This window comes from Canis lupus, chromosome 5, assembly GCF_048164855.1.
Source record: "Canis lupus baileyi chromosome 5, mCanLup2.hap1, whole genome shotgun sequence".
Taxonomy (NCBI): Eukaryota; Metazoa; Chordata; class Mammalia; order Carnivora; family Canidae; genus Canis; species Canis lupus.
In genome coordinates this window covers 62,807,643-62,834,425 of record NC_132842.1, presented here as the reverse complement: position 1 = coordinate 62,834,425, position 26,783 = coordinate 62,807,643, and the positions used below count along the sequence as shown (strand labels likewise).

General features: G+C 35.0%; 1 protein-coding gene across 4 annotated transcripts in view; it reads right to left on the bottom strand.

Moving 5' to 3' along the window:
• Positions 1 to 26,783, bottom strand: part of RPGRIP1L (RPGRIP1 like) — a 94,806-nt gene that overhangs the window by 39,974 nt on the left and 28,049 nt on the right. For all 4 annotated transcript variants that reach the window (XM_072827044.1, XM_072827047.1, XM_072827045.1 and 1 more), the window contains 10 exons: positions 21,797 to 21,936; positions 16,629 to 16,735; positions 16,273 to 16,323; positions 15,410 to 15,589; positions 14,757 to 14,874; positions 10,469 to 10,921; positions 7,369 to 7,520; positions 4,288 to 4,666; positions 856 to 1,046; positions 641 to 724 (listed from right to left, as the gene is read on the bottom strand). In XM_072827044.1, coding sequence (XP_072683145.1) covers positions 641 to 724; positions 856 to 1,046; positions 4,288 to 4,666; positions 7,369 to 7,520; positions 10,469 to 10,921; positions 14,757 to 14,874; positions 15,410 to 15,589; positions 16,273 to 16,323; positions 16,629 to 16,735; positions 21,797 to 21,936 — 1,855 coding nt within the window. The remainder of the gene's footprint in view (positions 1 to 640; positions 725 to 855; positions 1,047 to 4,287; positions 4,667 to 7,368; positions 7,521 to 10,468; positions 10,922 to 14,756; positions 14,875 to 15,409; positions 15,590 to 16,272; positions 16,324 to 16,628; positions 16,736 to 21,796; positions 21,937 to 26,783) is intronic.

Genomic DNA, 26,783 nt, shown 5'->3' with positions numbered 1-26,783 from the left:
GAGTGAGTAGAAGTCTAGGTCTGCAGTGAAACTGCTGAGGCAACTTGACAATAGAAGATTTGGTATAGGACAGTGAGAAGAATAACGGGTAAAGCTGGAGAGAAACTAGAAAGATACAGTGTTCCAGAAGCTAAGTAAAGAGGGAGCTAGTAAAAAAAAAAAAAAAAAAAGAGGGAGCAAGTATTCCACTGTGTCGAATGTTACTGGGAGGCAGAAAACTGACTACTGGATATGGCAAAATCAAAGTATTGGTGACCTTAGCAAGAGTGGTTTTAACTGAGGATGAATTTTGACTAGCATGAGTTCAAGAAACAGTGTGAAGAAAGGGAAACAGAATTAGGACTTTCTGAAGAGGTTTCTTCCCATCCCCCACTACCCCCGCCCCCCAATAAATGGGGGCAGAGAATTAGAGCAGTAGCTGGAGTTACAAATGGAGTCATAGGAGGGTTTAGATCAAAAACTATTAAGAGTTAACATTTATACACAATGCCAAATTATAAAGCCAACATTTAAAGGAAAAAGAAGTATTTTATTTACTAGTTTCCTTTGAAATCAGGTAGAGTATACTACACCTATATCATTTATTTAAAATATTTGGTATGCGAGAAAAAAATCATTATTTTCAGTGGTTACTACTTACAGAACTCTGATGTGGTGTGATATCCACAAAAGACACTTTCTTATCTACAGGTGTTAAACGCCGCCTTGGTTTAGGTGTTGGTGCCTAAGATAAATCAATATGTCAAACTGAGTATCATGAACATATACTTAGATAAGACTTCAGCTATTTTTTCTTTCTTTTTTTAAATACTATTTCTTAAGTTCTATAGGAAATTCAAAGTCACTGCTACTCACAACAACTAATGTGCTAACAGAGGATGCTGGAGGTGCTCTTTGAACAACTTCTGACTCTTCTTGGCGTATAAAATTTCCTAAGTCTTTAGTTGTTATAGATCCACTTGGTGGAAGGTAAGCAAATTTCCATTTCAATATAACATGAATGGTTCCTGCAGGATGCTTTTTATGATCTGTTAACTCAAACATTCCTGTCAAGTTACAAAAATAATTTTAATAAATGCCAGAGTATTACCATAAGAATTAAAGAAGAACAAAGAGAACTACCCACAACTTTAAAAATAATTTTGGTTTTTACTCACACCTCAAATGGCTTAGAGAATAAAGACAAAATAATCTGATAGGTTCATCTCTGAAGCACATTGCTTTCAGAACTTGAGGCCTCACTGATAATATTGATTCCAAGATGAGAAAATTAACTTATAAATATTTTAATTCACTGAAATTAAATTCAGAGATTACTCAGAACTTTTAGCCTTCCTCTAAGACATTATTTGGGTTATAGCTCAAGTATCAACCTTCTTTTGCCTTAAATATTCTTGCAAAAGACTTGTCTCTATAGAAAAATATATTAAAACCTCACAATTTAAAATAATTTATGTATCTAAGGAAGTCTTCATATTACCATAGGATTTTATCATAATTTTAACATATTTCACTGGGATTTGTTAAATTACTCCAAATTAATAGTAGCACAGCAAAAAAAAAAAAAAAAAAAGTCTAGAAAATAAACAAAATGCCCAAAACGGCAATAAGAGTATCACCTAGCTTGTAACTGTAATACAGAGTCACAAATTTTAGTCATCGCACTAAATTTTTCAGTATGAAAAATTCCAGACTTGAAGATAGCAAATCTATATTTCAAGTATAATGGTTGTTTAGGAGTAGTATCCTTTACGTGGTCCTCAAATGTTTGACACATCTTTTAATGGCTGGCTGGGAAAGAGCCACAAAACAACTCTAGACTTTAGAACAAAAGAATATAGATAGAACATAAGGAGTTGATAAAATTCTATTATAGGCATGGGTGGGACTTCCAGAGTGGCTGAGTGAAGAGCTCAGTAAATCCTTCCCACAAAAAGAATGACAAGATAAAACTGGACAAAATGATCAAAAACAACCATTCAAGGGCTCTGGAAATTAAAAAAAGGTATACAACAAATTGAGAACATATTGATGAGAATCTACAGAAACTCAGTAATGGGGATCCCTGGGTGGCTCAGCGGTTTAGCGCCTGCCTTCAGCCCAGGGCATGATCCTGGAATCCCGGGATCAAGTTCCGCATCAGGCTCCCTGCAAGTAGCCTGCTTCTCCCTCTGCCTGTGTCTCTGCCTCTCTGCCTCTTTCTCTCTCTCTGTGTCTCTCATGAATAAATAAAATCTTAAAAAAAAAAAAAAAGAAACTCAGTAACAACAGACTCTATTAAAAGTCAGAACAGACTCTATTAAGCTACTTCCCTGGCTGACCATGAGACTTGCAGACTGCCTGAACTTTGAAAAACAATTACCCAACAAGTACACTAACCCACAAAGGGTGGAAGCCTATCAGCTCAAGGTATTAAGTACAACCTATGACCAATCAATGATAAATAAAAACTTAGCAGAGACATCAGTAGGTACAGTGAGTGGAAGATACGAAATTAGTTCAGGCAAGTTACCAAGCAAAAACAGCAAGAGAAGCACCCTGTGGAGTAGGGGAGGGTTGAAATCTAGAGTTGCTATAATATAGTATCCTAAATGTCCAGTTTTAAACAATAACAAAAAATCATGGCACATGTGGAAAAACAGGAGTGTATGCTGCATATATAGGAAAAAAGGCCATCAATAGACGCCTTCTAGAAGTGTTACACTTCAATAGACGCCTTCTTGGTGTTACACTCAGCAGACAAAAACATCAGAACAGCTATTATATGTTCAAATAATTTAAATAAATGATATTTAAAGAATTAAAGGAAAATGTGATGACAATGCCTTATAAAACAGAGAATATAATAAAGAGCAATTTTATAGAAAAGAACTAAATAGAAATTCTGGAATTGAAATTACAATTACGAAAACAAAATTCTGTAGGGGGGCTCAATAGGAGATTTGAGCTAGCAGAATGAATCAGTGAACTTGAATACTGACCAGTAGAGATTATCCAATATGCAGAGAGAACATGGAAAAAAATGAATAGAGCTTCGGAGATCTGTGGGACACCACAGATATACATGCAATGGGAATTCAAGAGAGAAAGGGATGAAAAGAACAAAAGAAATAACAGCACAAAACTCCCTATATTTTGTACATAACATTACCTTACACATAAAGAAGCTCAACAAATTCCAAGTAGGATAAACACAGTGGGATCCAAACCTATACACATCACGGTCTGTTTAAAGAAACACACACGCACACACACACACACACACACACACGAAAATCTTGAAGACAGTATCAAGTACAAGGGAATCATATTAAGAGCTGATTTCTCGTTAGAAACAATGCATGCCAGAAATTAGTTACTTGATGTACCCAAAGTGCAAAAGAAAAAAATAACTGATGACTAAGAATATTATACCTGGTAAGACTATCCTTTAAAAAATAAAAGCAAAATAAAGACATTCCTAGATAAAAATTGAGAGAAGTCATTACTAGCAGACCTGAATTACAAGACATATTAAAGGAAGTTCTCTAGGTTATAAGGAAGTGATACCAGATGGTAACTCAAATCAACATAAAGGAATAGAGACCAACACAAATAATCACATAGGTAATTATGAAAGACAGTGTAAATATGTTTTTTGTCATTTCTTAACTGATTTAAAAGATAACTGCATAAAACAGTAATAGCAAAATTATATTGTTGAGCTTACATAAAGATAAAAAGTATATGGTAATAATAGCACAAAGGAGAAAGAGGCAGTGGAGTTATATTGGAGTACGGAAATAATGCCAGACAGAAACACAAATCCATAGGAAGAAATAAAGAATATCAGAAATGGGAGAGGGGGAGGGAGGGAAGAAAGAATACCAAAATTGGTAAACACATAAGTTAACGTGAAGGTCTATAATTATAGTCTCCCTCCTCCTGATTTCTTTAAAAGACAAAAAATCATATAAAGGAATAATTATAGCATTGTTGAGTTTATAACATATATAGGTATTCTTTATACAAATATAGAACAGTAATAGCACAAAGAAGAGGGGAGGAAATGGAATTATATTGGGGTAGACTTTCTATATTTTGATAGAGTTGTTAGTATTAATTTTAGACTGATATGTCAAGATACATATTGGTAATCTGCAGAACTACTAAGAACATAACTAGAAAAAAAAACTATAGGCCCAAAGTTTAAGATTATCTGAGAACATTAGGAAGGTTAATCATATCTGTAACTGAAGTATAATTTAGGTTTGTTTTTATAATTTCAGATTCAAGAAATATGCTTACCTGAGATACACCTGTCATGTGCCAATGAAATCAGAGGCACATTGACTTTTCCTATGTAAATATTCTCTTGAGTATCACTATCATCAAACACATAAAAACTCAGAGACTCTGACTTAAGGTATCGATCCAAATCCATATTCATTGGCACTGGGAAACACATATGATCCTCAAATTGTGGATCATTGCTACTGGGAATGATGGCTGTATCATGGTCTGCAAAATCAAAAAACTTGTATACAACATATGGGTGTGGCTGAAGGTGGCTTCCTCGGGACTGCAGGTTGTTGCAACACCTTACTGTAATATGAAGTTCATTTAAGTTGCCATCTGTGGAATCAGTAGAACTGAGCTGGGCAGTTTTGGGTGCTTGCTGACTTGACTGGAAAAAAATACATATTTATATTATAGTAATAATACAATGAGAAGATAAACAGCAGCTGCCAAATTCCAAACAAAATAATTTTGTAAATGGACAAAAAGATGCATATTTACACTTCATAGTGAATTTCTCAGTAAAAGACCTGATCCTCAGTCAAAAGCAATACTCCCTAGAACATAGGTGAACAGGTGATCTTAAGCTATGAGCAATAAACATACATGCCTGAACATACACGTAGAGACTACTGTTAAAACCTTTAATTCTTTAATTCTATTTAATAGCTAATGAATAAAGTGAACAGATGGGTCCAAAGACAAATGTTTTCTAGTTCACAAATTTATTAAGAGCTAATTCTTCAACCACTCCAGCTATTGTGACCATATCTCACTCCTATATAAGAATCCAATGAATTTGATGGAGTCCACCCACAGACATTGTTTTGTTATATTTGAGTTGGCCCTCATCTTCAACCCTTGGTGTATGGGGAAGCAAACATGAGCCTAAAATTAGCCAGTAAACTGAAGCTCAACTGTTATAAGAACAAGAGAACAAGGTCAGAGATAAACATCGGCGGACATAATAAGTTGGATTGGGAGGACATTTCAGAAGAAAGATGAGTGAAAGGTATTAGGCAGAGGTAGAAGCTACTGTACAACTCCATATGAAACTTTTGTTCAGGTGCCAGTGCATAAGCATTTTAGCAAACAATTGCAGTAACTAACTTGTTAAGCTCACCATAGCTGATGACCTAGCATAAAGAAACGTTAGTGTTCCAGCGCCGTGTTTAGTGTTGGAGAATTCTCTACTTTCTACAAAGGGGGCTCCTCTTTCACTGTATTTCTAAATTTGGATTGAGCATCTGGAACCTCTGACTCCAGCAGTGTTTACTGGAGAAGGCAAAATAGAACCAAACTCATAATGTCCTCAGTAGAGACATCTGGTGGTATGGAGAGGAGAAAACTGAGAAGGGAATTCCAATACTGCTGTCCTGGGGCTGGTTTGTATTCAACTATAGAATGCAGAGTGGAATGATTTTTAAAAATACCCCCTGTGGTTCTCACTCCAAATCTACCCACAAAAACTGGATTTCCAACAAACGACTCACCCAAGCCAGAAAATGGGAATCTAAAAACAAACTACAAAACTAAATAAATAGCCGTGTCTCTCTATTTTTAATTCTCTTTTCCATTACAGCATTTCCCATAGTATGTCCTAAAGAATACTAGTCCAGAAAGATGATCTCTAGGAAACAGGTGTCATTCTAAGTTCAGGAATCAGTGTTATATTAGTCATGGTTCTCTAATTGAAAATTATAGAAACTAGTTCCATCTAGCAAATACAACAAAATGAGACTTTAAGTCCATATGGTTATTTCATGGAATTGCGTAGCAGAAATGTGGTGGGTCTTAGGAAGGTAAGAGGTCTAGAAAACTGCCAGAATTTACCCTTGATCTGGTGTCCATTTTTCTCTGTATGCTTGCTCATTATTCCCTTTCTCCAGACCCATTTTCTTTCCTTTGCTGGTTAATATGGTAGAAGATGGCTGCCCCAAAGCTCTCAATTTCACATGTTCCAAGCATGGAGAGTCTTGTTTTCTCTTGAAAGTGGAATCCGAGGGATCCCTGGGTGGCGCAGCGGTTTGGCGCCTGCCTTTGGCCCAGGGCGTGATCCTGGAGACCCGGGATCGAATCCCACATCAGGCTCCCGGTGCATGGAGCCTGCTTCTCCCTCTGCCTGTGTCTCTGCCTCATTCTCTCTCTCTCTCTCTGTGACTATCACAAATAAAAAAAAAAAAAAAAAAAAAAAAAAAGTGGAATCCGATTGGCTTAACTGGGGTCAGGTGGATACCCCTGAATCATTACTCATAATTGAGTATAGAGTGGGAAAAATAGGACCACTGGACATAAATCTGGCCCCTGGGGGCCCAGCCACATGGATAGCAGTGACAGTAATCCAAAAGAAAAAAGATAATTATGACTTGAGCAAACATTCCAAAATGTTTCAACTATATTTTATCCCTTTGTTACTCAACTCAAGTGTGTACTTGAAGCTTTCCTCTTGGGATTCTTGTTAAACATGAAAGTCAAGGACCCTATTTAACTTGGCTCACTTTAGTGCTTTCTGCATTCATTGTATTGTGGAATTCTTTTGGAAGTAAGGCCATTATGACTCTATGAAACACAGGGAAATGCTGCTCTGAGGAACTGCATTTAAACTTCCAATTCACAGTACTGCAATTCTATTTTTTGAAAGTACCCTGGGAAGCACAAGGGAGTTCCTTTCTAGTGATGGAACAATTCTGTATCTTGCTTGTGGTGGCAGTTACATGAATATATATACATGATAAAACTGCACAGAACTACTAATGCTACACACGCATATACACACACAAGTAAAAACATAAAATCTGAGTAAGGTCTATGGTCTAGTTAATAGTATTGTACCAATGTCAATTTCCTGGCTTTGATAATGTAGTGTAGTTATGAGAGTGTTACAATTGGGAGAAGCTGGGTGAAGGGTATATAGAACTTCTCTGTACTGCTTTTGTATTTCCTGTAAGTCATAATTATTTTGAAATAAGAAGTTAAAAAGAGTCACTTGATGGCTGTGAAAGAAAATGATTTTGGTTTAAAGCATGACATAAAAAGACATATTATAAAATTTCTGTATCATAAAAATGTCTTAAAGTCCAACCAGCTCACCCATTGCATTTGCTCTGGCCCCTTATGATTTGATGTTATATATCCCAAAGCCTTTGCTCGTTCTCGATAAAGTCGAATTGCTTGATCCATGGGAATCCGTAATCTGAACCAGTATTCCACTATGCCAAAATTTGGGATGTCTCCTTTAGTTCCTTCAAATCAATGCATAACTCACTGTTAAAATTTTATTCTGAGTAAAATAATGTATGACTTGCACAAATGATGTGTGATTGGCAAAGAACAGAGCTGAAGAAAATAAAGTTATTTCTGCAAGTTGAGTTTCATTGTATGTTAAGTATTATTAAAGAGCAATGTCAAATTATGTTTGAGATATTCCAATTCATACTATTTAAATCCTTCCAAAATATAAAGAAAAAAAACCTAAACACTGTATTACATACTCCACATATTCTTTTTGATGCTACAGTAGCTTGTTTTTAACAAGTTGTACTCCATGTAGACTGACAGATACAATATAAAATCTCAAAATTTTAAATATAAAATTCCACATTATAATTCAGCTTTCAAGAAATCTTTGGCACCTTCCCACTTCTCTACTGTGCCACAAGTACAGGGACATATGCCATAGCTATGCCAAATATATTTCAGATGTAATACATGCTTGCATGATGTTTCCCCTTGTACACTCTCACTACTCTTTTCAACTCGGGCAGCTATTCATCTCTCTTCCTCCGTGAAGATTTCCTCTACAGTTTCTGGGGGACTTAGAAGCTCTCTGCTTCCTTCAAAGAGGGGAAAGATTTGTCCTCTCATTAGGACACTGACTCCTTTCACTTAACTGTCTATTCACCAGCGTATTTCTCCACCCACACCAAGTTTCTTGAGGCCAAGGGCTGTGGTTTCCACTGATATATTCCTACCAATGTGACTAGTATACAATGGGTACTCAATATTTGTTGAATAGAGGATATTCTATACTTAAGCTTTCCTGAGCATAGCATATTATTAAAACTATTTTCCCCATTCTCTTCTACTTCATTATTTACTTTCTCACTAATGGATCATCAACAAACAAACATGATTCTATCTACTATCTTTTTTAAAAAAAGTCCTAAAACCAGAATATTAATGGATACACATAATTTGCTTGTACATGCTTAAAATTTCTTTGGAAGAATTCATAGCTTTGGTGAGGGGGTCCAAGGTAGTTGAGGGACAGAAGTGGGAGAGAGAGGTATTTTATGGTATAAGCTTTACACCTTATGATTTTTGAATCATGTAAATATGTGTTACCCCTGTGATCAATCAATCAATCAATCAATCAAATAAAATCCCTCCCCAGAAGCTAAATCACCCTCTTTTCTTTTTGAAATGGTTTCTTGGCTGGCCTCTAGGATACTGTTTGTTCTTTAGTTTGCCTTCTAAATCACTGGCCACTCTTTAGTTTCCTTTGCTGGTGTCTCTTCTTCCTAAACTCTAAATTGTGCAGTTTTCCAAGGCTCAATCCTTGGCCACTCTCTCTGCATTGTGTACATTCAGCCTCTATGTGAGATTACAGAGGCCAAAGCCTTAAAATATATTCCATATGGTAATGACTCTCCTTTTCATTTGTTTATCCCCAACCTTTGGGGAGGTGTATCCAATGGTAAGCGTGCCATCTCTATTTGGCTGTCCCAACAAGACAGTCTTAAGTTGTTCAAACAAAATTGACTTTCTTTCTCAGATTTGTTCCTTTCCCAGGCCTAACTCAATAAATGGCTTCCCTATTCTCCTTATCCTGCATGCCAGAAATTCTTGCCTCCTCCATTTTCCTCATTACTCTCCATCTGGTTGATAAGCAAATCTTGAAGTTAATCAAACATCAACTGAAAAAAACTGCTTCTTGTCACCGTTCTCATTACCATCTTAATCTGAGCCATCATCATCTTTCCACAAATTAATGCAAGAGCCTGAAAATGGTCCTAATTTTCCCTTTTGGCCCCGAGAGTCTATTCTTCCCCCAGCACCCAGGGTGGTTTTCCTAAAACCTACGTGTGATCATGTCACTTTCTTCCTCAAAACTCTCCAGTGACTTTAATTACTCAGAGAAAAAAAAAATCCATTTGCCTCATCAGGACCTACAAGTTTCTAGAGCATGATCTGGTCCTTCTACTGTTTTTTTTGCTTTTGTTTTTTAAAGTGTACTTTTTTTTAAAAAAAAGCTTTTATTTAAATTCCAGTTAGTTAACATACAGTGTAATATTAATTTCAGGTGTACACTTTGGTGATTCAACACTTCCATACATCAAGGTGCTCCTTCATCCCCATCACCTATTTCCCCATCTCCCACCCACCTCCCTGCTGGTAATAGGCAGTTTATTCTCTAGAGTTAAGAGTCTGTTTCTTGGTTTGCTACTCCTCCTCTTTTTTTTTTTTTCCTTTGCTCATTTGTTTTGTTTCTTAAATTCCACATATGAGTGAAATCATATGGTATTTGCCTTTCTCAGGCTGACTTTGTGTACTCATCCTTCTTTTGCTTTAATCACATTTCTGCTTTAACCATTGGCCTTCCTGCTGTTCCTCCAACATGTCATCTTTGTCTATCTTGGTACTTGCTGTTTCCTCTTCATGAAACATTCTTCCCCCGGACGTCATGGATCTTTACTCAGTTCACCTATCAAGGAAGCTCTTATCTGAATTAGCAACCTTCCATCTTTGTTAGCTTGTTCATTTTTCTTCATCTGATGAGATACGAATTTGTTTTATGGCCTGTCTTCCCCTCTAGAAGATAAGCTCCATGATGGCGGGGGTTCTGTCTTACTTAGCACTGACCACTGTATTTCCAATGTCTAGTAATGGTGATAACATAAGCTCTTAAACTCGGATAAATGACTACAACTAATATTTAATCAAAAAAGGGTATTATATGGTAAATAAATCTGTGCACTTATAAACTTGTGAAAAATTAATTGCCATTGCACTGACATCATTAATGACATTTAGGATAGTCTAATCAACTGTAGGCAGATTACTTAGAGGACACTGTCCTACCCTCAAGGCATCTTGAATCCATAAGAAAAGACAGTAATGTAGAATACCATATTAATATACTAATCAAATTAGTGATTCAAATATCCAAAGCTTATAAGATTGTACTTACCAACCAAACTTGCTGTGCAAAATATTCGACCGCTTTTTTCTAGAATTTCATGGAATCTCAACTGACCTGCTGCAATTGTTTCGTAATCTGTGCTGTAAGCTTGGTGGACCTCAAGAGTGATAGTGTTCTTCTGAATATATTGTAAAAATAAGTCATTAACATGAACGAGATATTGAGAAGTGAAGTTATATTCTGGGTGAAGGCCTTGCACTATGGGAGTTGTCTGTAGCTCAAAATCATAGAAAGCATAGGTACAGAAAGTGATAGGCTCTTTATCTCCAGATGCCCGTAAAACTTCAGAAGAAAACGTTACTTTGTTGATATGGATTTCAAGTAGGTTTTCGCCTCGTTCTAAGTGAATGGTTTCATCAAATTCATCAACAGAGTCATCTGGTGTGATTTCTGGTTTAAATTTATACTGCTTGGTGCCATAGGCAATATCCTTTAATTGGGCTGCAAGAGAAGACACAGAGTTTAGATATTTTAAAATATTGACATATGAAGATACAAACTGGCTTTTGAAGTGGTAGGAAGTCTAAGTGCTTTGGTGAAGAGTCTCAATCTTAAATTCTATGACTACACTGTTTTTCTGTGAGTAATACTGTATTCTATAAAAATTCATCCTTTGTTTTGACATCACTTATTAACAACAAAATTACAACGTAAGTTATAACACAGCCTGTACCAGGGGAAAGGAAAAAGGAAAAAAAAGGCTTTTGAATGAACAGCTGAGGTAAATATTTGGATTCCCCCTATTCCTCTGCTTCTGCTTTATTATATTCTCTCCTTTAAAGTCAATTTCTCTTTCCACTGACTCCTTCCCTTCAGCTTATGGAAATATATACTTTTCTACTTTGGGGGTGATGGATATGTTTACTGTCTTGATTGTGGTGATGGTTTCACAGTGTATCCATAGGCCCAAACTCCTCAAACTGTATGCCTTAAATATATGCAGTTTAAAGTATGTTAATTATACTTCTATAAAGCTGCTTTTTAAACAGATATATCTCTTTCTAGATACACATTTTATCCCCATGTTACATCTAAATTTATGGAAAAAGTAAAATACTTTTTCGTATCTACAACTCCTCATCTAACAGACACTTTTCAACTTCCTGCAAAAAAGTATCTGCCTTACTTTTCTCATGAAACTGCTCCAGAAAAGGTTATCATTAACAAATTAATTGCTAGATGGAACAGACTTAGGTTCTTGTATCACTTTATATTTCTTTGCTTTCTCGACAATGATGGTCACTTTCCCTTTTATGAACCCCTATCCTACCTTGGTTTCCATGTCATCGTCTGCCCTGCTTCTCCTTCTACCTCTCTTGTTCTTTTCTAAGGGTTTCTCTTTTTTTCATAGTTTGCTGGGGGTCCTGTTTTTATCCTCTTAGCCCTCATATTCTCATGGATGATCATCTCCATCTTTTGTGACTTCTGCTACTAGCAATATGCAAAGACTCTCCTCTTTCTATTTTTAATTCAGTCTATTTCCTGAATTCCAGACCCATACATCTCATGGTTTGCTGAGCCCTCTGCCTATGAGGGACCCAGCTACAGCAAACTATTTATCCAAAATAGAATATAGCTACTGTAGAGTATTCTCTTCCAGTTATTTCTGTACTCTGAATCTCAAGCACCGGTGTTACCATTCAACCAGTTGCTTAAACTTGTTGCCACAGAATTGTTCTAGTTTTTCTTTCTCTTTACTGTCCCAACCTTCATAGAGTCACGACTATTCAACATTGTCTCTTTAATCTTTCCAAATTTGTCCCTGTCCATTCTCTGTCTACTAATGCCATCTTACCTACATTCCCAGTGTTTGCTACTCAGATTATTATGGAACCCAAAGTGCTTCCTTCCTTCAAATCTTATTTACCCTTTCTAATAACTACAGCATAATCTCCAAAATACAATTCTGGGTATATTACTGCCTACTTTAAAAATTGTTTAGTGGTTTTTTTAGGTTATTAAGTCTCAAACTCTTCAGGGTGGCAACACGGCCTTCATGATTTGGCTCTTTCCAGCCTTACCTGGAGAGATTTTCCTTCCTTTACTAATCATGAGTTCCAACTACAGGGGTACGCATGCAGATTTGCAAATGAAAAGCACTGCGTCCTCTACTGTCTGGAATGCCTTTCACTGCTTTTACTTAGTGGCAAATTCTGTCATCTTTAAAGATTTCAAACCTACTTTGCGGAGTCCTCTCTGAATCTTCAGGTTTAAATAGGCATTCTCTCCTTAGTGTTTCCTTGTTATGTTCTGCATTTTCCTAGCTTCACACTCTTCATGGTCAAGTATAACTGTCCATTTATGTGCTCCATCTTTTTTGAAAAAAAATATTTTATTTATTTATTCAAGACAGCAGAGCAGGAGCAGGGGGAGGAGCAGAGGGAGAGGGAGAAGCAGATTCCTTGCTGAGCGTGAAGCCCAGGTGTGGGGCGGAATGGGGAAGGGAGGACACACATGACAATGCAGGGTGATCCCATGACCTTATAAGATCACAACTCAGCCAAAGTCAGATGCTTAATGGACTGAGCCACCTAGGTGCCCCTGTCCTATGTGCTCCATTTTATCTAAGTTCCTTAAGGGTGGTACCTGAGCTTTTTTTCCTATTTGGATCCTCCCTGCCTAGCACTTTGCTCAGGAGGCATTAAGAACCTGAGCATGTTTAAGGAATGAATTTATGAATGAATGAATTTAAGGGACAGATGAATTATATTGGTGAAGATTTAGTAACACTAATAGGAATGAAAATCCCAAACGATGTGACTTCCTTGTTATTTAGGAAAATTCTATTAAGCAAATTTTTATTGAGTACTACTTGAAATAAAAGGTAAATACTGCTCTTTTGGAAAACTCTGTTCAGGCAGATAAAGATATTTATTGAACCTTTCTACTTAGAGCCATGGTTCTCAAAGTGTAGTCTGGGAACCCCGAGGGTTCCTGCAACTGCTTTGAAGGTTAGTGAGGTCAAAACTATTTCTAAAATACTACTGACATGTCACTTGCCTTTTTCGTTTTTATTCTTTCACAAGTTAAGTGTTTAATGGAGTTCCCCAGGCTACATAATGTGTGATATCATAACAGATTGAATGCAGAAGCAGGTCTAAAAACCCAGCTGTTTTCTATTGAGGTATACACCAAAAAGTTTGCAAAAACGTCAATTAAAAAAAGGTAAAACAATTTAAAACAATGTCACTCTTCTCACTATTTTTTGGTATGGAAAATACAGCTTTTAAAAAATAAATACTGTAACTTATGTTAACATATAACAGGTTTATTAATTTCGCATGACATAAAATAAATATTTTCAAAATTTCTCTTTTAATTCTTAATATGATAAATATAACCCATATAAGCAAGGAGGCCTTTGGGATCCTCAGTAATTTTTAAGAGTGTAAAATTACTGCTGGCATCAATCATTTGAATTAAACATTGTATGTCAGGGGACTTGAAAGAAAGACAAAGTACTTAGCATCATAGAGTTTATATTGCAGTCACAGGGAATATGCAAAACTCCAACAGTAAAGAACACTTACGTAATATAATCCCCACAAATATTTTTTGAGTACATAGGAGGAAAAATGGTTAGTACATAGTTAGTACATAGTATTTTTCAAAGTATAGCCCTGCACCTCTATCTGAATTGCTCGGAGTAATTTCCAAATATATATAGAATCATGGACCCCCAGATCTCTAGGGCTAGGGCCTAGGAAGCTACATTTGAAACAAGCTCCTCATGTGATTTTCATACTTGTTAAAGTCTGGAAACCACTGCAAGGACATTTCAAGTAGATGAATGATCAGAGCCAGCTTCTTGGCACAGGCGTGCATTGCAATTGGGTAGATTTCAAAGCAGGGTAAAAGGGTATATGTTGGGCATAAAGGAGGCTCTCAGGTGGAGCAAAGGTACCGTGGTAGGACTGAGAAAGGTGAATCTGACAAAGAGCAACCGCACTTGTTTGGATGAGATACATAGCTTGTTTAGAAGAGAAATTAGAAACGGGGTCTACAAAGTTAGGTCTACAATGTCACAAAGTACTTTGAAATCTTGCCTACAACACTGAATCTGGAAAGCAACAAAATTACTAAAAATTCTTGAGTAGGAAAGAAGCAGATAAAAACCAATCTTTCTGATAAAACTCCATAAATTCTGAGAATTTATTAATTACAGCTATGAATCAGAAAAATATAGAGCAAAAATAAATCGTGAATGTAGATTTGGATGACATTTTCAACTATTGTAAAATCCATTCATCTAGGTACTGTGGACAAAGAACTGTACCTTCTAGTTTCTGGATGCGTGCAGCTCTGGTATCAAGAAGATGAACATATTGTTCCACTTTGAGTTCATAATCTTGCTGCAAATTTTCCATCTTCTGGGTCACTGCTTCAACTTCCATCTAAAAAATAAGAGATAACAAGTTTCAATACTTAGGATTAGTTCCATTTTCATTTTTTAAAGCAATATGACTCAAGCATTTCCTAGATCCTGGGGCTATCAGGAACTGTAAACCATGGTTTTCTGACCTCCAATAGCTTATAGCTTAGAAAATTGTGCTTGGCGATGTCCATAAATCAGAAGTAAAATTAACAAAACCCCAGATGCCTTTTCATGGAGGTGATTTTCCTGTTTGTTAAAGGCTAAAATAACATGTGGTTGTGTAGGATAACTACAATCCATTTACAGAAAGTGCTAGTACCAGCAAAGGTGAATTCATTGCTGCTATTTCTTCTCTAAAACCAGGACTTTAAAAAAATTATTTGTTTTTAAGCTATTTACTCTAAGAACCTAGTTACAAGATCAAATTCCAGGCATGTGGGTAATGCACGATAAGAGATTATGACAGATAATAATACATAATACTGCTTTGGAAAGTAAATCACCAGGAGTGTATCACAGGAAGCCTATTCTCCCGACTTAGTGCAGCACATTACCTGATAATCTTTATTAATTTTATGTTGCATAATTAGCATGTTTCGTGTCTTTTCAAGTTCTTGTACTGTTTCTGCGTGAGTTGCTTGTAGCTCTTTCATGGAGCGTTCTAGATCTTTGTTAATTTTATTGTCTACTTTCTCTAAGAAGGAAAGGTCTCCATTTTTTTGTGATTTTTCAGCCTAAAACAAAAACATGTTTTATTATTGAAATAAGAGTTTCTAAAATGTAATCATGTGAATTAATATAGATATAGCAGGGAACAAATCATTAATTGAAAACAGATATATTTCCATTTTCCATCAGGAATTAAAAAATCCTGATACAGAGAATATATTTGGATAGACATTTGGAACAATTACAGAGAATTCTAAAAACAGTTTATTACTTCATGACATAAAGAAGAATCATGTACATTTCTATTTCTTCAATTGATTAAAAGCTACACTGTGTTGATTTAAAGGGAACAAAATGTATTTTCTCAGGTCTTCTTATAAATAACAGAATATCCTAGACCTGAAAAATATCTTCTGGTAATATTTATAATTCAATATTTTATTTAAGGTAATAGGGTATATACCAATATCTCTTAGGACAGAAAATTACTGATTAGTTTTATAGCGAGGTGTATAAAAGTGAAATGTTTGTTACAGTTGGAGAAAGTGCTTTAAATAAGAGTTTTTGAGGTCTATTTTAATGTAATTTTGATGTCATTATGAAATATGTATATGCTATAACTAAATGTCACCTGACCACTTTCCTGAATAATTCATTCTCTGAGTATAAGGGTTACAGACAAGGGTCATCATTATGCTGAAACAGTTATATGTAGACATGAAATTCATGGTGAAGTTCAGAAAGTTACCTTTATAAGTAGGAGAGCTTCACTCAATTCATCAGCATTAATATCACTATCCTGCAAAAGATAGAGTAAGTAAAAGCTCACAATGAGATATTAATGGAAAGTACAAGAGACATTCCAACTATGCAGATTATCCTCATGGAACATAAGCTGCCTGATACCATGAATTAAGAAACTAAGTACACGAGACATTCCAACTATTCAGAATCTCCTCCTGAAATGTAAGCTGCCTAATAACCATGAATTAAGAAATTAAGTAATATATTTGAAGTCTTTTGCTTTGTACTACAGTTTCCTCCAAGCATAAAATACTGAGATAAAAATTTGGAGTTTATTTCCTAAGTAAGAAAATAGTTCACCTGGTTGTAAAACTTCATGCGGTGTTTAAGGTCATCAAGTTGTTGCTTTTGTTCCAGATACTGTAACTGTAGTTCTCTGTTTTCTTGAGTGAGTTTCTCATTTTGGTCTTAGAAAAAAAGTTGACACAATTAGAAAGGTAAGAGAACATGAGGCATAAGAACGTATTTAAAATTGATATAATTCCTGATACGTATTGTTCTGGTCAGAGGAAATTGTGCTAGCACCTAGACAAAGGCAGTGAGGGAATGAGGAACAAATGAACGCTATCATGTGTCTACCATATGATCCAGTTGCTTATCAAAAACTGAAGACTTAAGTTCACAGTATTAATATAAGGAAATTGTGGCCTCTGGGACTTCAAAGGAACATTCTATCTAAAATACCTAAGAAAATATGTTTCTAAATCTATGATTTTTACTTACTTATTAAGGGTCCTGAAAGGCATGCAAAAAAATTTTTGTCTTTTAGTGTCTTAATTGACTTCCTTAAGTTTTCTTTTCCCAATTTAGCATAAAGTCTTTTTATTAAAACAACATTAATTTCTCTGGTATTAACTAAACCCATCATTTTAATCAACCACATTTTGAACAAATCTGTTAAGATAGGAGAAATGGATTCTCAGCTAGTGCATGGTAGCATCAGTAATAATTCATGTGTGCTCTTTATTCATTGAGTTTGTACTGTTAATTAGTAGGACATGGACTCAAAGCTGTCGTTAAGGACTATAGATAGGTTATGTCTGCCCAGGCACTCACTTGCCTGGACTCACAAGTAGGAGTACAGGGTACAGCTACAAAAGATGGTAAATTCATAAAGAGACTAATTTTTCATTCCCTGCGTTAAACATATGTTTAACTTAAAAGAAAAAAAAAAGAGTTAGCTAACAAATCTATTCTTTAGTCTCATGTTCTTTAGCATACCTCTCAACACAGTTCACTGTGGGGGGTCAAGTATCCTTTCTGGCTCCCCGTAGACTAACTCCAAACCATGTCATCCAAAGTGTCTCCTAATCTCATCCTATTTTCAAAGATTTGTGTTTATCAAAAGTCCTCAATTCAAGTTGTACATTTTTGTTTCCTTTTCTTAAAAAAAACAAGCCAACACATTTGCCAAGAATTCTTTACATGAATACACAAATACATTTCTGATTTTTAAAATGCTTTGTGTTCCCAAGCTATAAATATTACATGTAAGTGAAAATCATAAATTACACAATTAAGAAGAAAGGGAATAAATTTGGATTATTTTTGATGTCACATATTTCCTGACAAACTAAAAAGCAAAAAAAAATGTGACTCTAGGGTATGCAGAGACATTTTAATATCAAATATATAAACATTTTTATCTTATCGATGAAAGGTTAAAAGGTTATACTCAAGTATAAGTTGCTAATACTAAGTGACCTAAATGAGACAATTTCCAAATGTGAACAGTACTTGGAAATTTTGAAGACAAATACTTGTCTTTAAACTAAAAATTAGGATTAATTATAAACATGAATTTGTAGAGGAGATAAACATCTTTTTCAGTTACAGAATAGAGTAAGAGTGTGGAATGCTTTCTTTTATGTTGATTAGGTTAAAAAACCTAGATAGGAATGGTTAGGTAACAGAAAGAAAGTTAAGTACAGTAAGAAAAACGTAAAACCAAAGGTCTTGAGGCTGATATAATTTCCTTCTCTGGCCTGCAAGAAGTGCTACGGGTTGTGAGGTTGAGGTAAAGGGGAAAGGACATGACGACTTCATCCAAAGTATATTTTGATTACTAGTTTTATGTTCTAGTTTTTCTATTCTCTCAATATTTCACAGCAGGGTCCTGAGAATGATATGCTAGTAGGTATAAATAAACTTATTCAAATGTTTCTTCCTTTGTTGATTTCTGTTTCCACAACAATGTCCCCATTTCCCCTCATATTTTTAAAAGTAGGATGTTATTAGTGGGAAAGTATTTTATTAGTGGGAAAAGACATTACTAGATACTAGTACCTTTCTTTCTACTAAATTTTATGTAGAATTATCCACAATATTTTCCCTTTCTCAAACTGTTTATTGGGGATATAACTCCTGGGTCTTTAAAAAGCACGGAGATGCTATAGTTCAAAGAAGAGATAGACTTGCTGAATTATAATATGAAAAATCAAAGCATCCTGTACAAGATGAAAAATAACCTCCTTACCTTATGATTTGACAAAAAGCAGGTTAAGCTAAACAGTATTTTATTCAAATGAGATAACATTTTACTCTTTTAAAATTATGTTCTTCAAGCACACCATTAACAAGCAGAGTGCAGAGAACAATTCAACTAAACAATTTTCAGAGCTCCTTTGTGCTAATATCTTCAGCTGTGATCAATATAACCATATGCATTATGCTGAATTATGCATTTCAGCTAAAGATAGAAAGGAACTTTCAAAAGCAGGGCCTTTAAACACATGCAGTTAATTTAAGCATTAACCAAATGCAAACTGCATTTACATATCCTTCCCCCACATATTCACACAATCTGAAACTAATTTGTACCTTGAATAAAGAGGTGAGTATTCTCTAAAAATAATTTGCCAGTTAGATGAATGATTCTAAGAACCCAGGGAAACATCTTCTGGCAAAGAACACTTGATACATGAAAAGGTAAATGTGTGAAGAGACTTCAAAGTAAAATGAAACAATTTAAAAATCTGTAATACAAAAAGGAACTTTCTAATATTAAAAGATTTCCTTATATAGACAATTTCAATTTTTTTTTGTTTAGTATTTCCCTGGGGGAAAAATGATTCAAGGCTGTAATATTTTTCTTATAATCTATTGTAACATTTTCACAAAAAACCCCCAAACTTTAATCATTAGATCTATAAATTTCAGGAGGTCAAGCAAAATAAATAACAGTTGTACTAAAAAGAAAGATTCAGTTCTAGCAATTTTTCTTAAGGAAACAACTGAATAAATGTGTAAATATTTGTGTAGAAAGATGTTTATGATACTTAAAAAAAAACTAAAGCTATTTAAAAATTCATCCACAGAAGACTTAAACAATCTTTGGTACATCTTCACATGGAAAACTATGACAACTTAATAAATGGTGATGATGATGTGGATTTATATTTATACTCAAGGAACGATTTCATAATATAGTAAATAAAAAAGCACATTATAAGACTATCTGTGCATACAGAAACAACTCTGGAAGGATATACATAAAAATATTAATAATGATTATTTTGTGGGTTGTGTGATTGAGTGACTTTTAGAATTTTTTTTCTTGTTTGCTTACTGGACTTTTTTTAGTGGTATACATGACATAAAAAGTAAAAAAAATGAGGAATGTATTAATGGTGGATTAAAATGACTTAGCAACTTCAGTTTTAATAATTTAAAAGAACCGGGATCCCTGGGTGGCGCAGCGGTTTGGTGCCTGCCTTTGGTCCAGGGCGCGATCCTGGAGACCCGGGATCGAATCCCACATCGGGCTCCCGATGCATGGAGCCTGCTTCTCCCTCTGCCTGTGTCTCTGCCTCTCTCTCTTTCTGTGACTATCATAAATAAATAAAAATTAAAAAAAATAATTTTAAAGAACCTTTGAAATTAATTCAGCAATAGATAGTTTTTTTTAAAAAAGACCACCAAGATTCTATCCCCTTAAGAGTTTCTTTCCAGAGACCAATTCAGATGCTTAGAGATAAAGAATTTTGGAGTTAATATTTGGGGATATATAGAAAGCACAGAAATAAGGCAGGTCTTGTTTTTTTTTTTTTTCCCCATTTCTCTTCCATTAAGAATGGAGAGTTTATATTTGTTGTTGGCAAAAAGAGAGGGAATATAGAGTGATTCTGCTTCCTTCAGTCAGCAAGGATTTACTGAGCAACTACTAAACAAAAGCACTCTGTTAAGTACCACATAAAAATCAGGAAATATGTATCTTTGACATCAAAACTTTTAAGTGCCCACCCAGTCATAAATCATGCCACTATTTTATTCTACTCACAGTATTTCCAAGAAAAATTCATAATTTTTCACGAAATTCAGTCACTTGGTAAATAAATATTGCAAATGTGTCTTTCACTGAAATTAAGACTACATTGATTATAAGTGTTCTGATTTCATATTTCTTAAAATATTAAAAAAAGGTCAGACCATAATTTTAAAATGTTATCATTTATAAGATGTATACCAATTTCAGAGATGTCAAAAGAGAAAAAATATCTCTTATAGTTAATAAAATATGGCATTGTTATCTAAATAGAGTGCTAAGTAGAAATGTATTTTTTAACTAAGCCTGCATTAAACTTTGAAATGCTCTCATGCAACACAACTGCAAATGTTCAAAAGAAGCAACGTTATCACATCACTTGGTTTATGTAGTAGATGAGCAACAGATACAACATTTGACGCAAATAATTCAATTCCTCTGTTGTGCATTTGTGTGTATAATCTAGTAAGTCAGACATCTACTCTATAATTATTTTGTTTCCATGAGATGAGAAGGGTGAGATCTGTGACTTGTATACAAAACTTATTAATGATTATTATTTTAGCAGGGATATCTTGACAAGTCTTCCTGGTATTTAAGTTCACTGTCATAGGGTAGATTTAGATATCTCATTATCAGAGATCTTCCCTGTTCGACGTATCAAAACTAGCAAGCTACTTCTGCTACTCTATCATCTTACCCCGCTTTTTTATTCCCACTGCACTTGCCACCACCTGACACGTTGCATATTTAATTATTTTCAGTTTCTCCCCATTGAATTTATGTTGCATGAGGGCAACGCCTCTGTTTGGTTCATTGCTGTATCCCCCTGAACTTTGAACACTGCCTAACATATCCTGGTAGCTCAGTAAATGCTCATTGACTGCTGAATACAGAAAGGCTCGACATTTAGGAAACAAAACAAAACAAAAAACGAAAGACAACCTGAATAAAAAGTATCACTGATGAGGAAAACAAACAAACAAACTCCTTTGGCATATAAGGTAGGTTGAGTAAATGGAAATTTTGAGTGACCAATAAACTCACGAACATGGATGGCCATTAATACAAGATATGTCCCCCATATGTAGCACGGTGCCTGGCAAAACAGTAGGCGCCACAATCAGTGCTGACTGAGTCAGTGAATAACAATGAGTAACACAGATGTCTGAAATGAATAAGTCAGTAGTCGTTTTATATGTACCTCTTTCGGTTTTGAATCTGTCAAGGATTTCAGTTTTGTCTGTTAGGTCAGATTTTAAGGCAGTCTCGAGTTGAGCGATCTGTACTTTCAGCTGCTGTTCCTTTAACTTCCATTGCTCTTCGTGGGCAGCACTGAAGGCACTGCAAAAACACACGTGACATGCAAGGAGAGCCTGGAAATCGGCTTCAACCGAAAATACCAAAGAGAAAAGCTTTTAGTGGCACAGAGACCACTGTCATCATGTCTTAGGAATTAAGTAAACATATGCTGGTCTGCTGCTGTTGAAACCAAGGCGCCTTTCTCAGGCTGCGGTTAGGAAACATGAAAGGGTTTGTGGGATGAGCAAAGGAACTGGCCTTAATTTAGAGCTCTACAGTCAGAAAAGTTGGCAGTGTGCAGCTTTTGTGGGACTAGTAAAGGAATTCAGATACTGTACATACTCTAGAGGAATCTGCAATTCCAAACCTCAGCCATCGGCTTCGGATAAAACTCTGCTCTCCCACATACAAACCCTCTTCAAACAGAGAAAACAGGCTCGCCACCTGATCTTCACTTCTAGAACCTGAAACTTTTACCGAGTCTGTGCTTAATAATACACATTCACAGAATTCCGGCCATGAAGTGCTAGCACAGTGAACTATGAGACAGTAATTCTGCTATTAAGAATTAGTGATAATGTAGTTTTTGTCCTAACACAACACACACAGCAATAACAAGCTAAGAATGAAGTTTTACTTGTAACACAACTGTGAAGAAAACCCAGTGAGAACACCCCGGTAAGAATGATGAAGACAGAAATGTTATTCCTTAGTAGAAGCACAACAGTTTAAACTCTTGTTACAATCTACTAATGACAAAATCTCAGCATTCATTTGCACCAGTGGTTCCCGAATGCCGATAAACTAAACACTAGTGCTAGACTGTTGCACTAAAAACCCTCAGAGGGAGAGAAAAATGAAGGATCTGGGGCCCGGGAATTCATAGTTTTATAAAACTTCCCCAGGTGATAGCCAGGTTTTGGAAAAACTGATCTCGATCTGTATCTCAGCAGAAAACTATTATCTGTGAAGCTTGATATGATTGAATAATTATCAGCAGCTTTGACTCTTCTCCTTATTTTAAACCTAGTAAATGAAATAAGAACTCATAAAATCTGGTTTTGTAATGATGCAAATAGAAGAAAAACTTGTTTTTGAAAATTGCCCTTAATGTTGCTCTCAGCTAGTCTTGAGTTTTTATTCTAAAAGAGATACTTTTCTGAGAGGCATGGCTTTCAAAGGAACAGAATTGTGTGTCTATTTTACATTTTGAATGTTTTTATTGCATTTAAAATAATATGAGCTTAAAAATAAATGGAATTCTAGAAGTTTCTCTAAATATGGTCTCTGTTTCTTCTATCAATGTTCTCATTTCACATATGGAATCTTAAGAAACACATGGACCTATATACCAGTCTTTTAAGCTAATTTTATCAGTGGTATGATTATCTAGACTTAAATGATATCCAAACAAAGCATGTACTTTAAATATTAAAGAATATTCCTTTACATTTACATTTTCATTTTTTAAAAATAAAGAACAAACAATTTCTATGTCTGGTCAAATTATGTAAACCAAACACGTGTGTGTGTGTGTGTCTTGTATTATTAAAAACATGTACTACCCGGAAAAAAAATTAGCATGATGAAATAGGCACAATTATACATTATATCAGACGCCAAAAATTAGAAACAGTAGTGTTCCAATAGCATTAGTACCAGCAAAAAGATCACCAACAGTTAATCTGGCAGAAACATCAGAAGCTGTATGTGTTTAAATTAAGAACAATTTAGCAGCCTGGTTTCTCCAAACCCACAAAATACTAGTGTAAATCAGCATAAGTCAATCTGAATTTAGTCCACTGCTATTTTCCCTCTAAATTTAGGATTACATTCCACTGGAGTTTCATGAGGAATTCCTTTTGAATTTACTGTATTCCTCTATGCTTGGAGCCATCTGTGTAACTATAAATGGTGAACCACATCTGGCTCCATTTTCTTTGTAAAGGCTGTGTACATGATTAAATCTGCATATGAGAACAGTCTTTGAGAAACTTTTATTCATGAAAATGTTTTTGTATATTGCCTATAGTGACAAGTGAGGGGGGATCATAGTTGGTCTGTGTGCACATTTCATTGTCACATTCTATTGCAGAAGTGAGAAAATGTCAATCTATAGTCGAATGCCCATTGGTGCCTGTGGTCACTGGCATGTCCACTGGCAGTCATGGGTCAACATACACAACGTTGATCAACAACATGATCAGATAGAAATAAGAGCTGAAAAATTAATCTCCACCCTAAGGCCTTTTTTCTTACAGAAGAAATTTCATATATTCCAATGTTTAAGGGCATCCTAATGTATGAGAGAGGGAAGAATAAGCTCTAAGTCATCCACAAAGAAATCCATAGGTACTTTAGTTTAGACCTAATGGAAATTAAATACGTATTTACATAGGGATATTTCACTTGCTGAAAGAAAATGATGCTCCAACTGTACTCAGTTTGATTTCTCGGAAGCACAAAATGCTTGTATTTGATCACATGAGCTTTCATGATTCCTAGAAGATTGTAGGGGACAGGTGCTCACTTTACAGAAATGGAGCCCAGAGAGTCTGTGAGTGGTCAGCAGTGCTCCATTAAATTTTGGATATTAGACGACTACTACTATTGTAAAAACCGATTCTTAAAACGGTTAACACCATCTCCAAGAACTAACCAACTCTTTTTTTTTTCTTCTTTTTTTTTTTTAAAGTAGGTATTAGTGCCTCTTAGGAGTAATACCTTAAAATCACTTCTCACAGATTCTCTGGATCCTATCTCAAATTAACTAAATCTGAATTGGATGGTAGTGGGAGGCTGGGGGATGGAGGTTTCAAAGGGGTAGTGAAACCTATATTTTGCTGTTTTCCAGGTTATTCATATATACAATAGTAGAAGGACTATTGTATTCATCAGTTACACCATGCTAAAACTAGATATATATACTAACTTCAAAAATGGGACACAGCTTTACAATACTGTAGTATAAAGTTTCTCTCTGACCACACAAATTTCATTGCAAAAAGTTTATTCTGAATTTTTAAATGGAATATTTCTTAAAGTTATACTTATTTCTTGGCATCATATCAAAAATGTTCTCTCATATTAAAACAAGCTCATACCAAATACTAACATGAGGGTTTTATTTTACCAGATGATTCCCTAATATGTCATATGTCAAGTAATAAACACATTCAAAATTTCATTTGGAAAAGGAAGATGAGAATGTAATCTGCAAATCATATTTTTCTCCTGAAAACTAGCCAATTTTGAATAACAAACAAATGCTCTCCTTTAAAAAACATGCTATCACCATGACTAACCAAACAGGGAGTAAATTTATTTAGTTTTTGATGAGCACTAGATGTTGGCAATGATGAATAACAGAACCACGAAACACAAAAGCTGTAAAAAATCTTAAGGGCAACAATGATTTTTGTGGAAGTGTCTCTAATTCTGCTTCTGAAAACATAATATATATTAAAAATTTGTACTAGAGAATTTTATAGTTCTATTTGCTATCATGTGTGCTTGCTGGGTTTTGTGCTTAAGTGACATTAATTCTTTTTTTTGATACAAAGTGTTTTGACACCCATTACACACATTTACTTCCATATATCTCACACAAAATTCAAGTGCAAGCTGCATAATGAAGTCTGTTTTTAATGTGACAAGAAAAAAATGTAGCTCAAGCATAAAACATTAAAAAAAAAACCCTTCAAAAAAAAAAAAACCCTTCAAAGTCAGATTTACACTCTCAGATCATCTACTAATATGGAGAGATAAAGTTTCACGGTGATAAAGTAAATACGAGAAAAACATCTCTCCCTCAAAATTCCATTTATGCATTATTCCCAGCTAAGTTTAATGTTTTTTATTCCCAGAAGGTATGTTCAGTAAATCTTCAAATTGGGAAGTAGAAAATGTATAAGTAATGGCCAAATGGCACTTATTTTCTTGTATTAAGACCATGTTAAATTATTTGAAGTTACAAGATGTTGAGGATAAATATAAATCAATAACAATTTCTGAATGCTTAGTAGTTCTATCATTGCACGAACATTTCCCTTCCACAGGATCAGTTTTCTAATGCAATAAAATCAGAGAGATAATGAAGAACAGGGGGAAAAATTCAATTTCAGAGTCAAAAGAATGGGGTTTGGGTACTACATTGGAGTCTCAGCAATGCTGTGTGACTCTATACAAGTCTCTCAATTTTTCTTCAGTCTCAGTTTTCACATTTCTAAAATATGGGGATAGCACTATTCTCTGCCCTATAATGCAGCAGTTGTGTCATCTATATATACTGAAATTTGGAATTTTCAAACACAGAACTATTAAATATTTAGATATATAGCAATATAAACCCTGTATTTTTCTACAGAAATGTAAATGTAAAAGAGGAGGCATAATAAATGCTTTAAGTAAAATTAATCAGGGCTGATGAGAGAAAGGCCAGAACAAAGCAATAGGGCCAAATGATCTGGAAGGGGTCCAAGGTAGATCCCACATAAAGATTTTTAGCCAGTCTACCCTTGAGAGAGAGAGCCCCAGGTATTATTTTATAACTGATGTCTGAATCTGCTATCGATAACTTTTAATGTAATGAGCCACTATGCAAAGATAATCAACACTAGTAGGTAAACAGATGATCTATGCCACTGGAATGACGCCTAACAATAATCTAGGTATCTTTTCAAAGTAAAAATAACTAAAAGCCTTATCACCACACTCTTTAGGTATGATTTGATTAATTTACAAAATGTACCTTTAGTTTATAAAACATCCAAAACATACAGTTAAAAAGTTAAGAGGTGTATCTGTGTGTCAGATGGCTACTTTCTGATGTTTCAGAATACACTCAATAGGGCCAACTGTTGAATATTAACTATAACATATACCTTCCA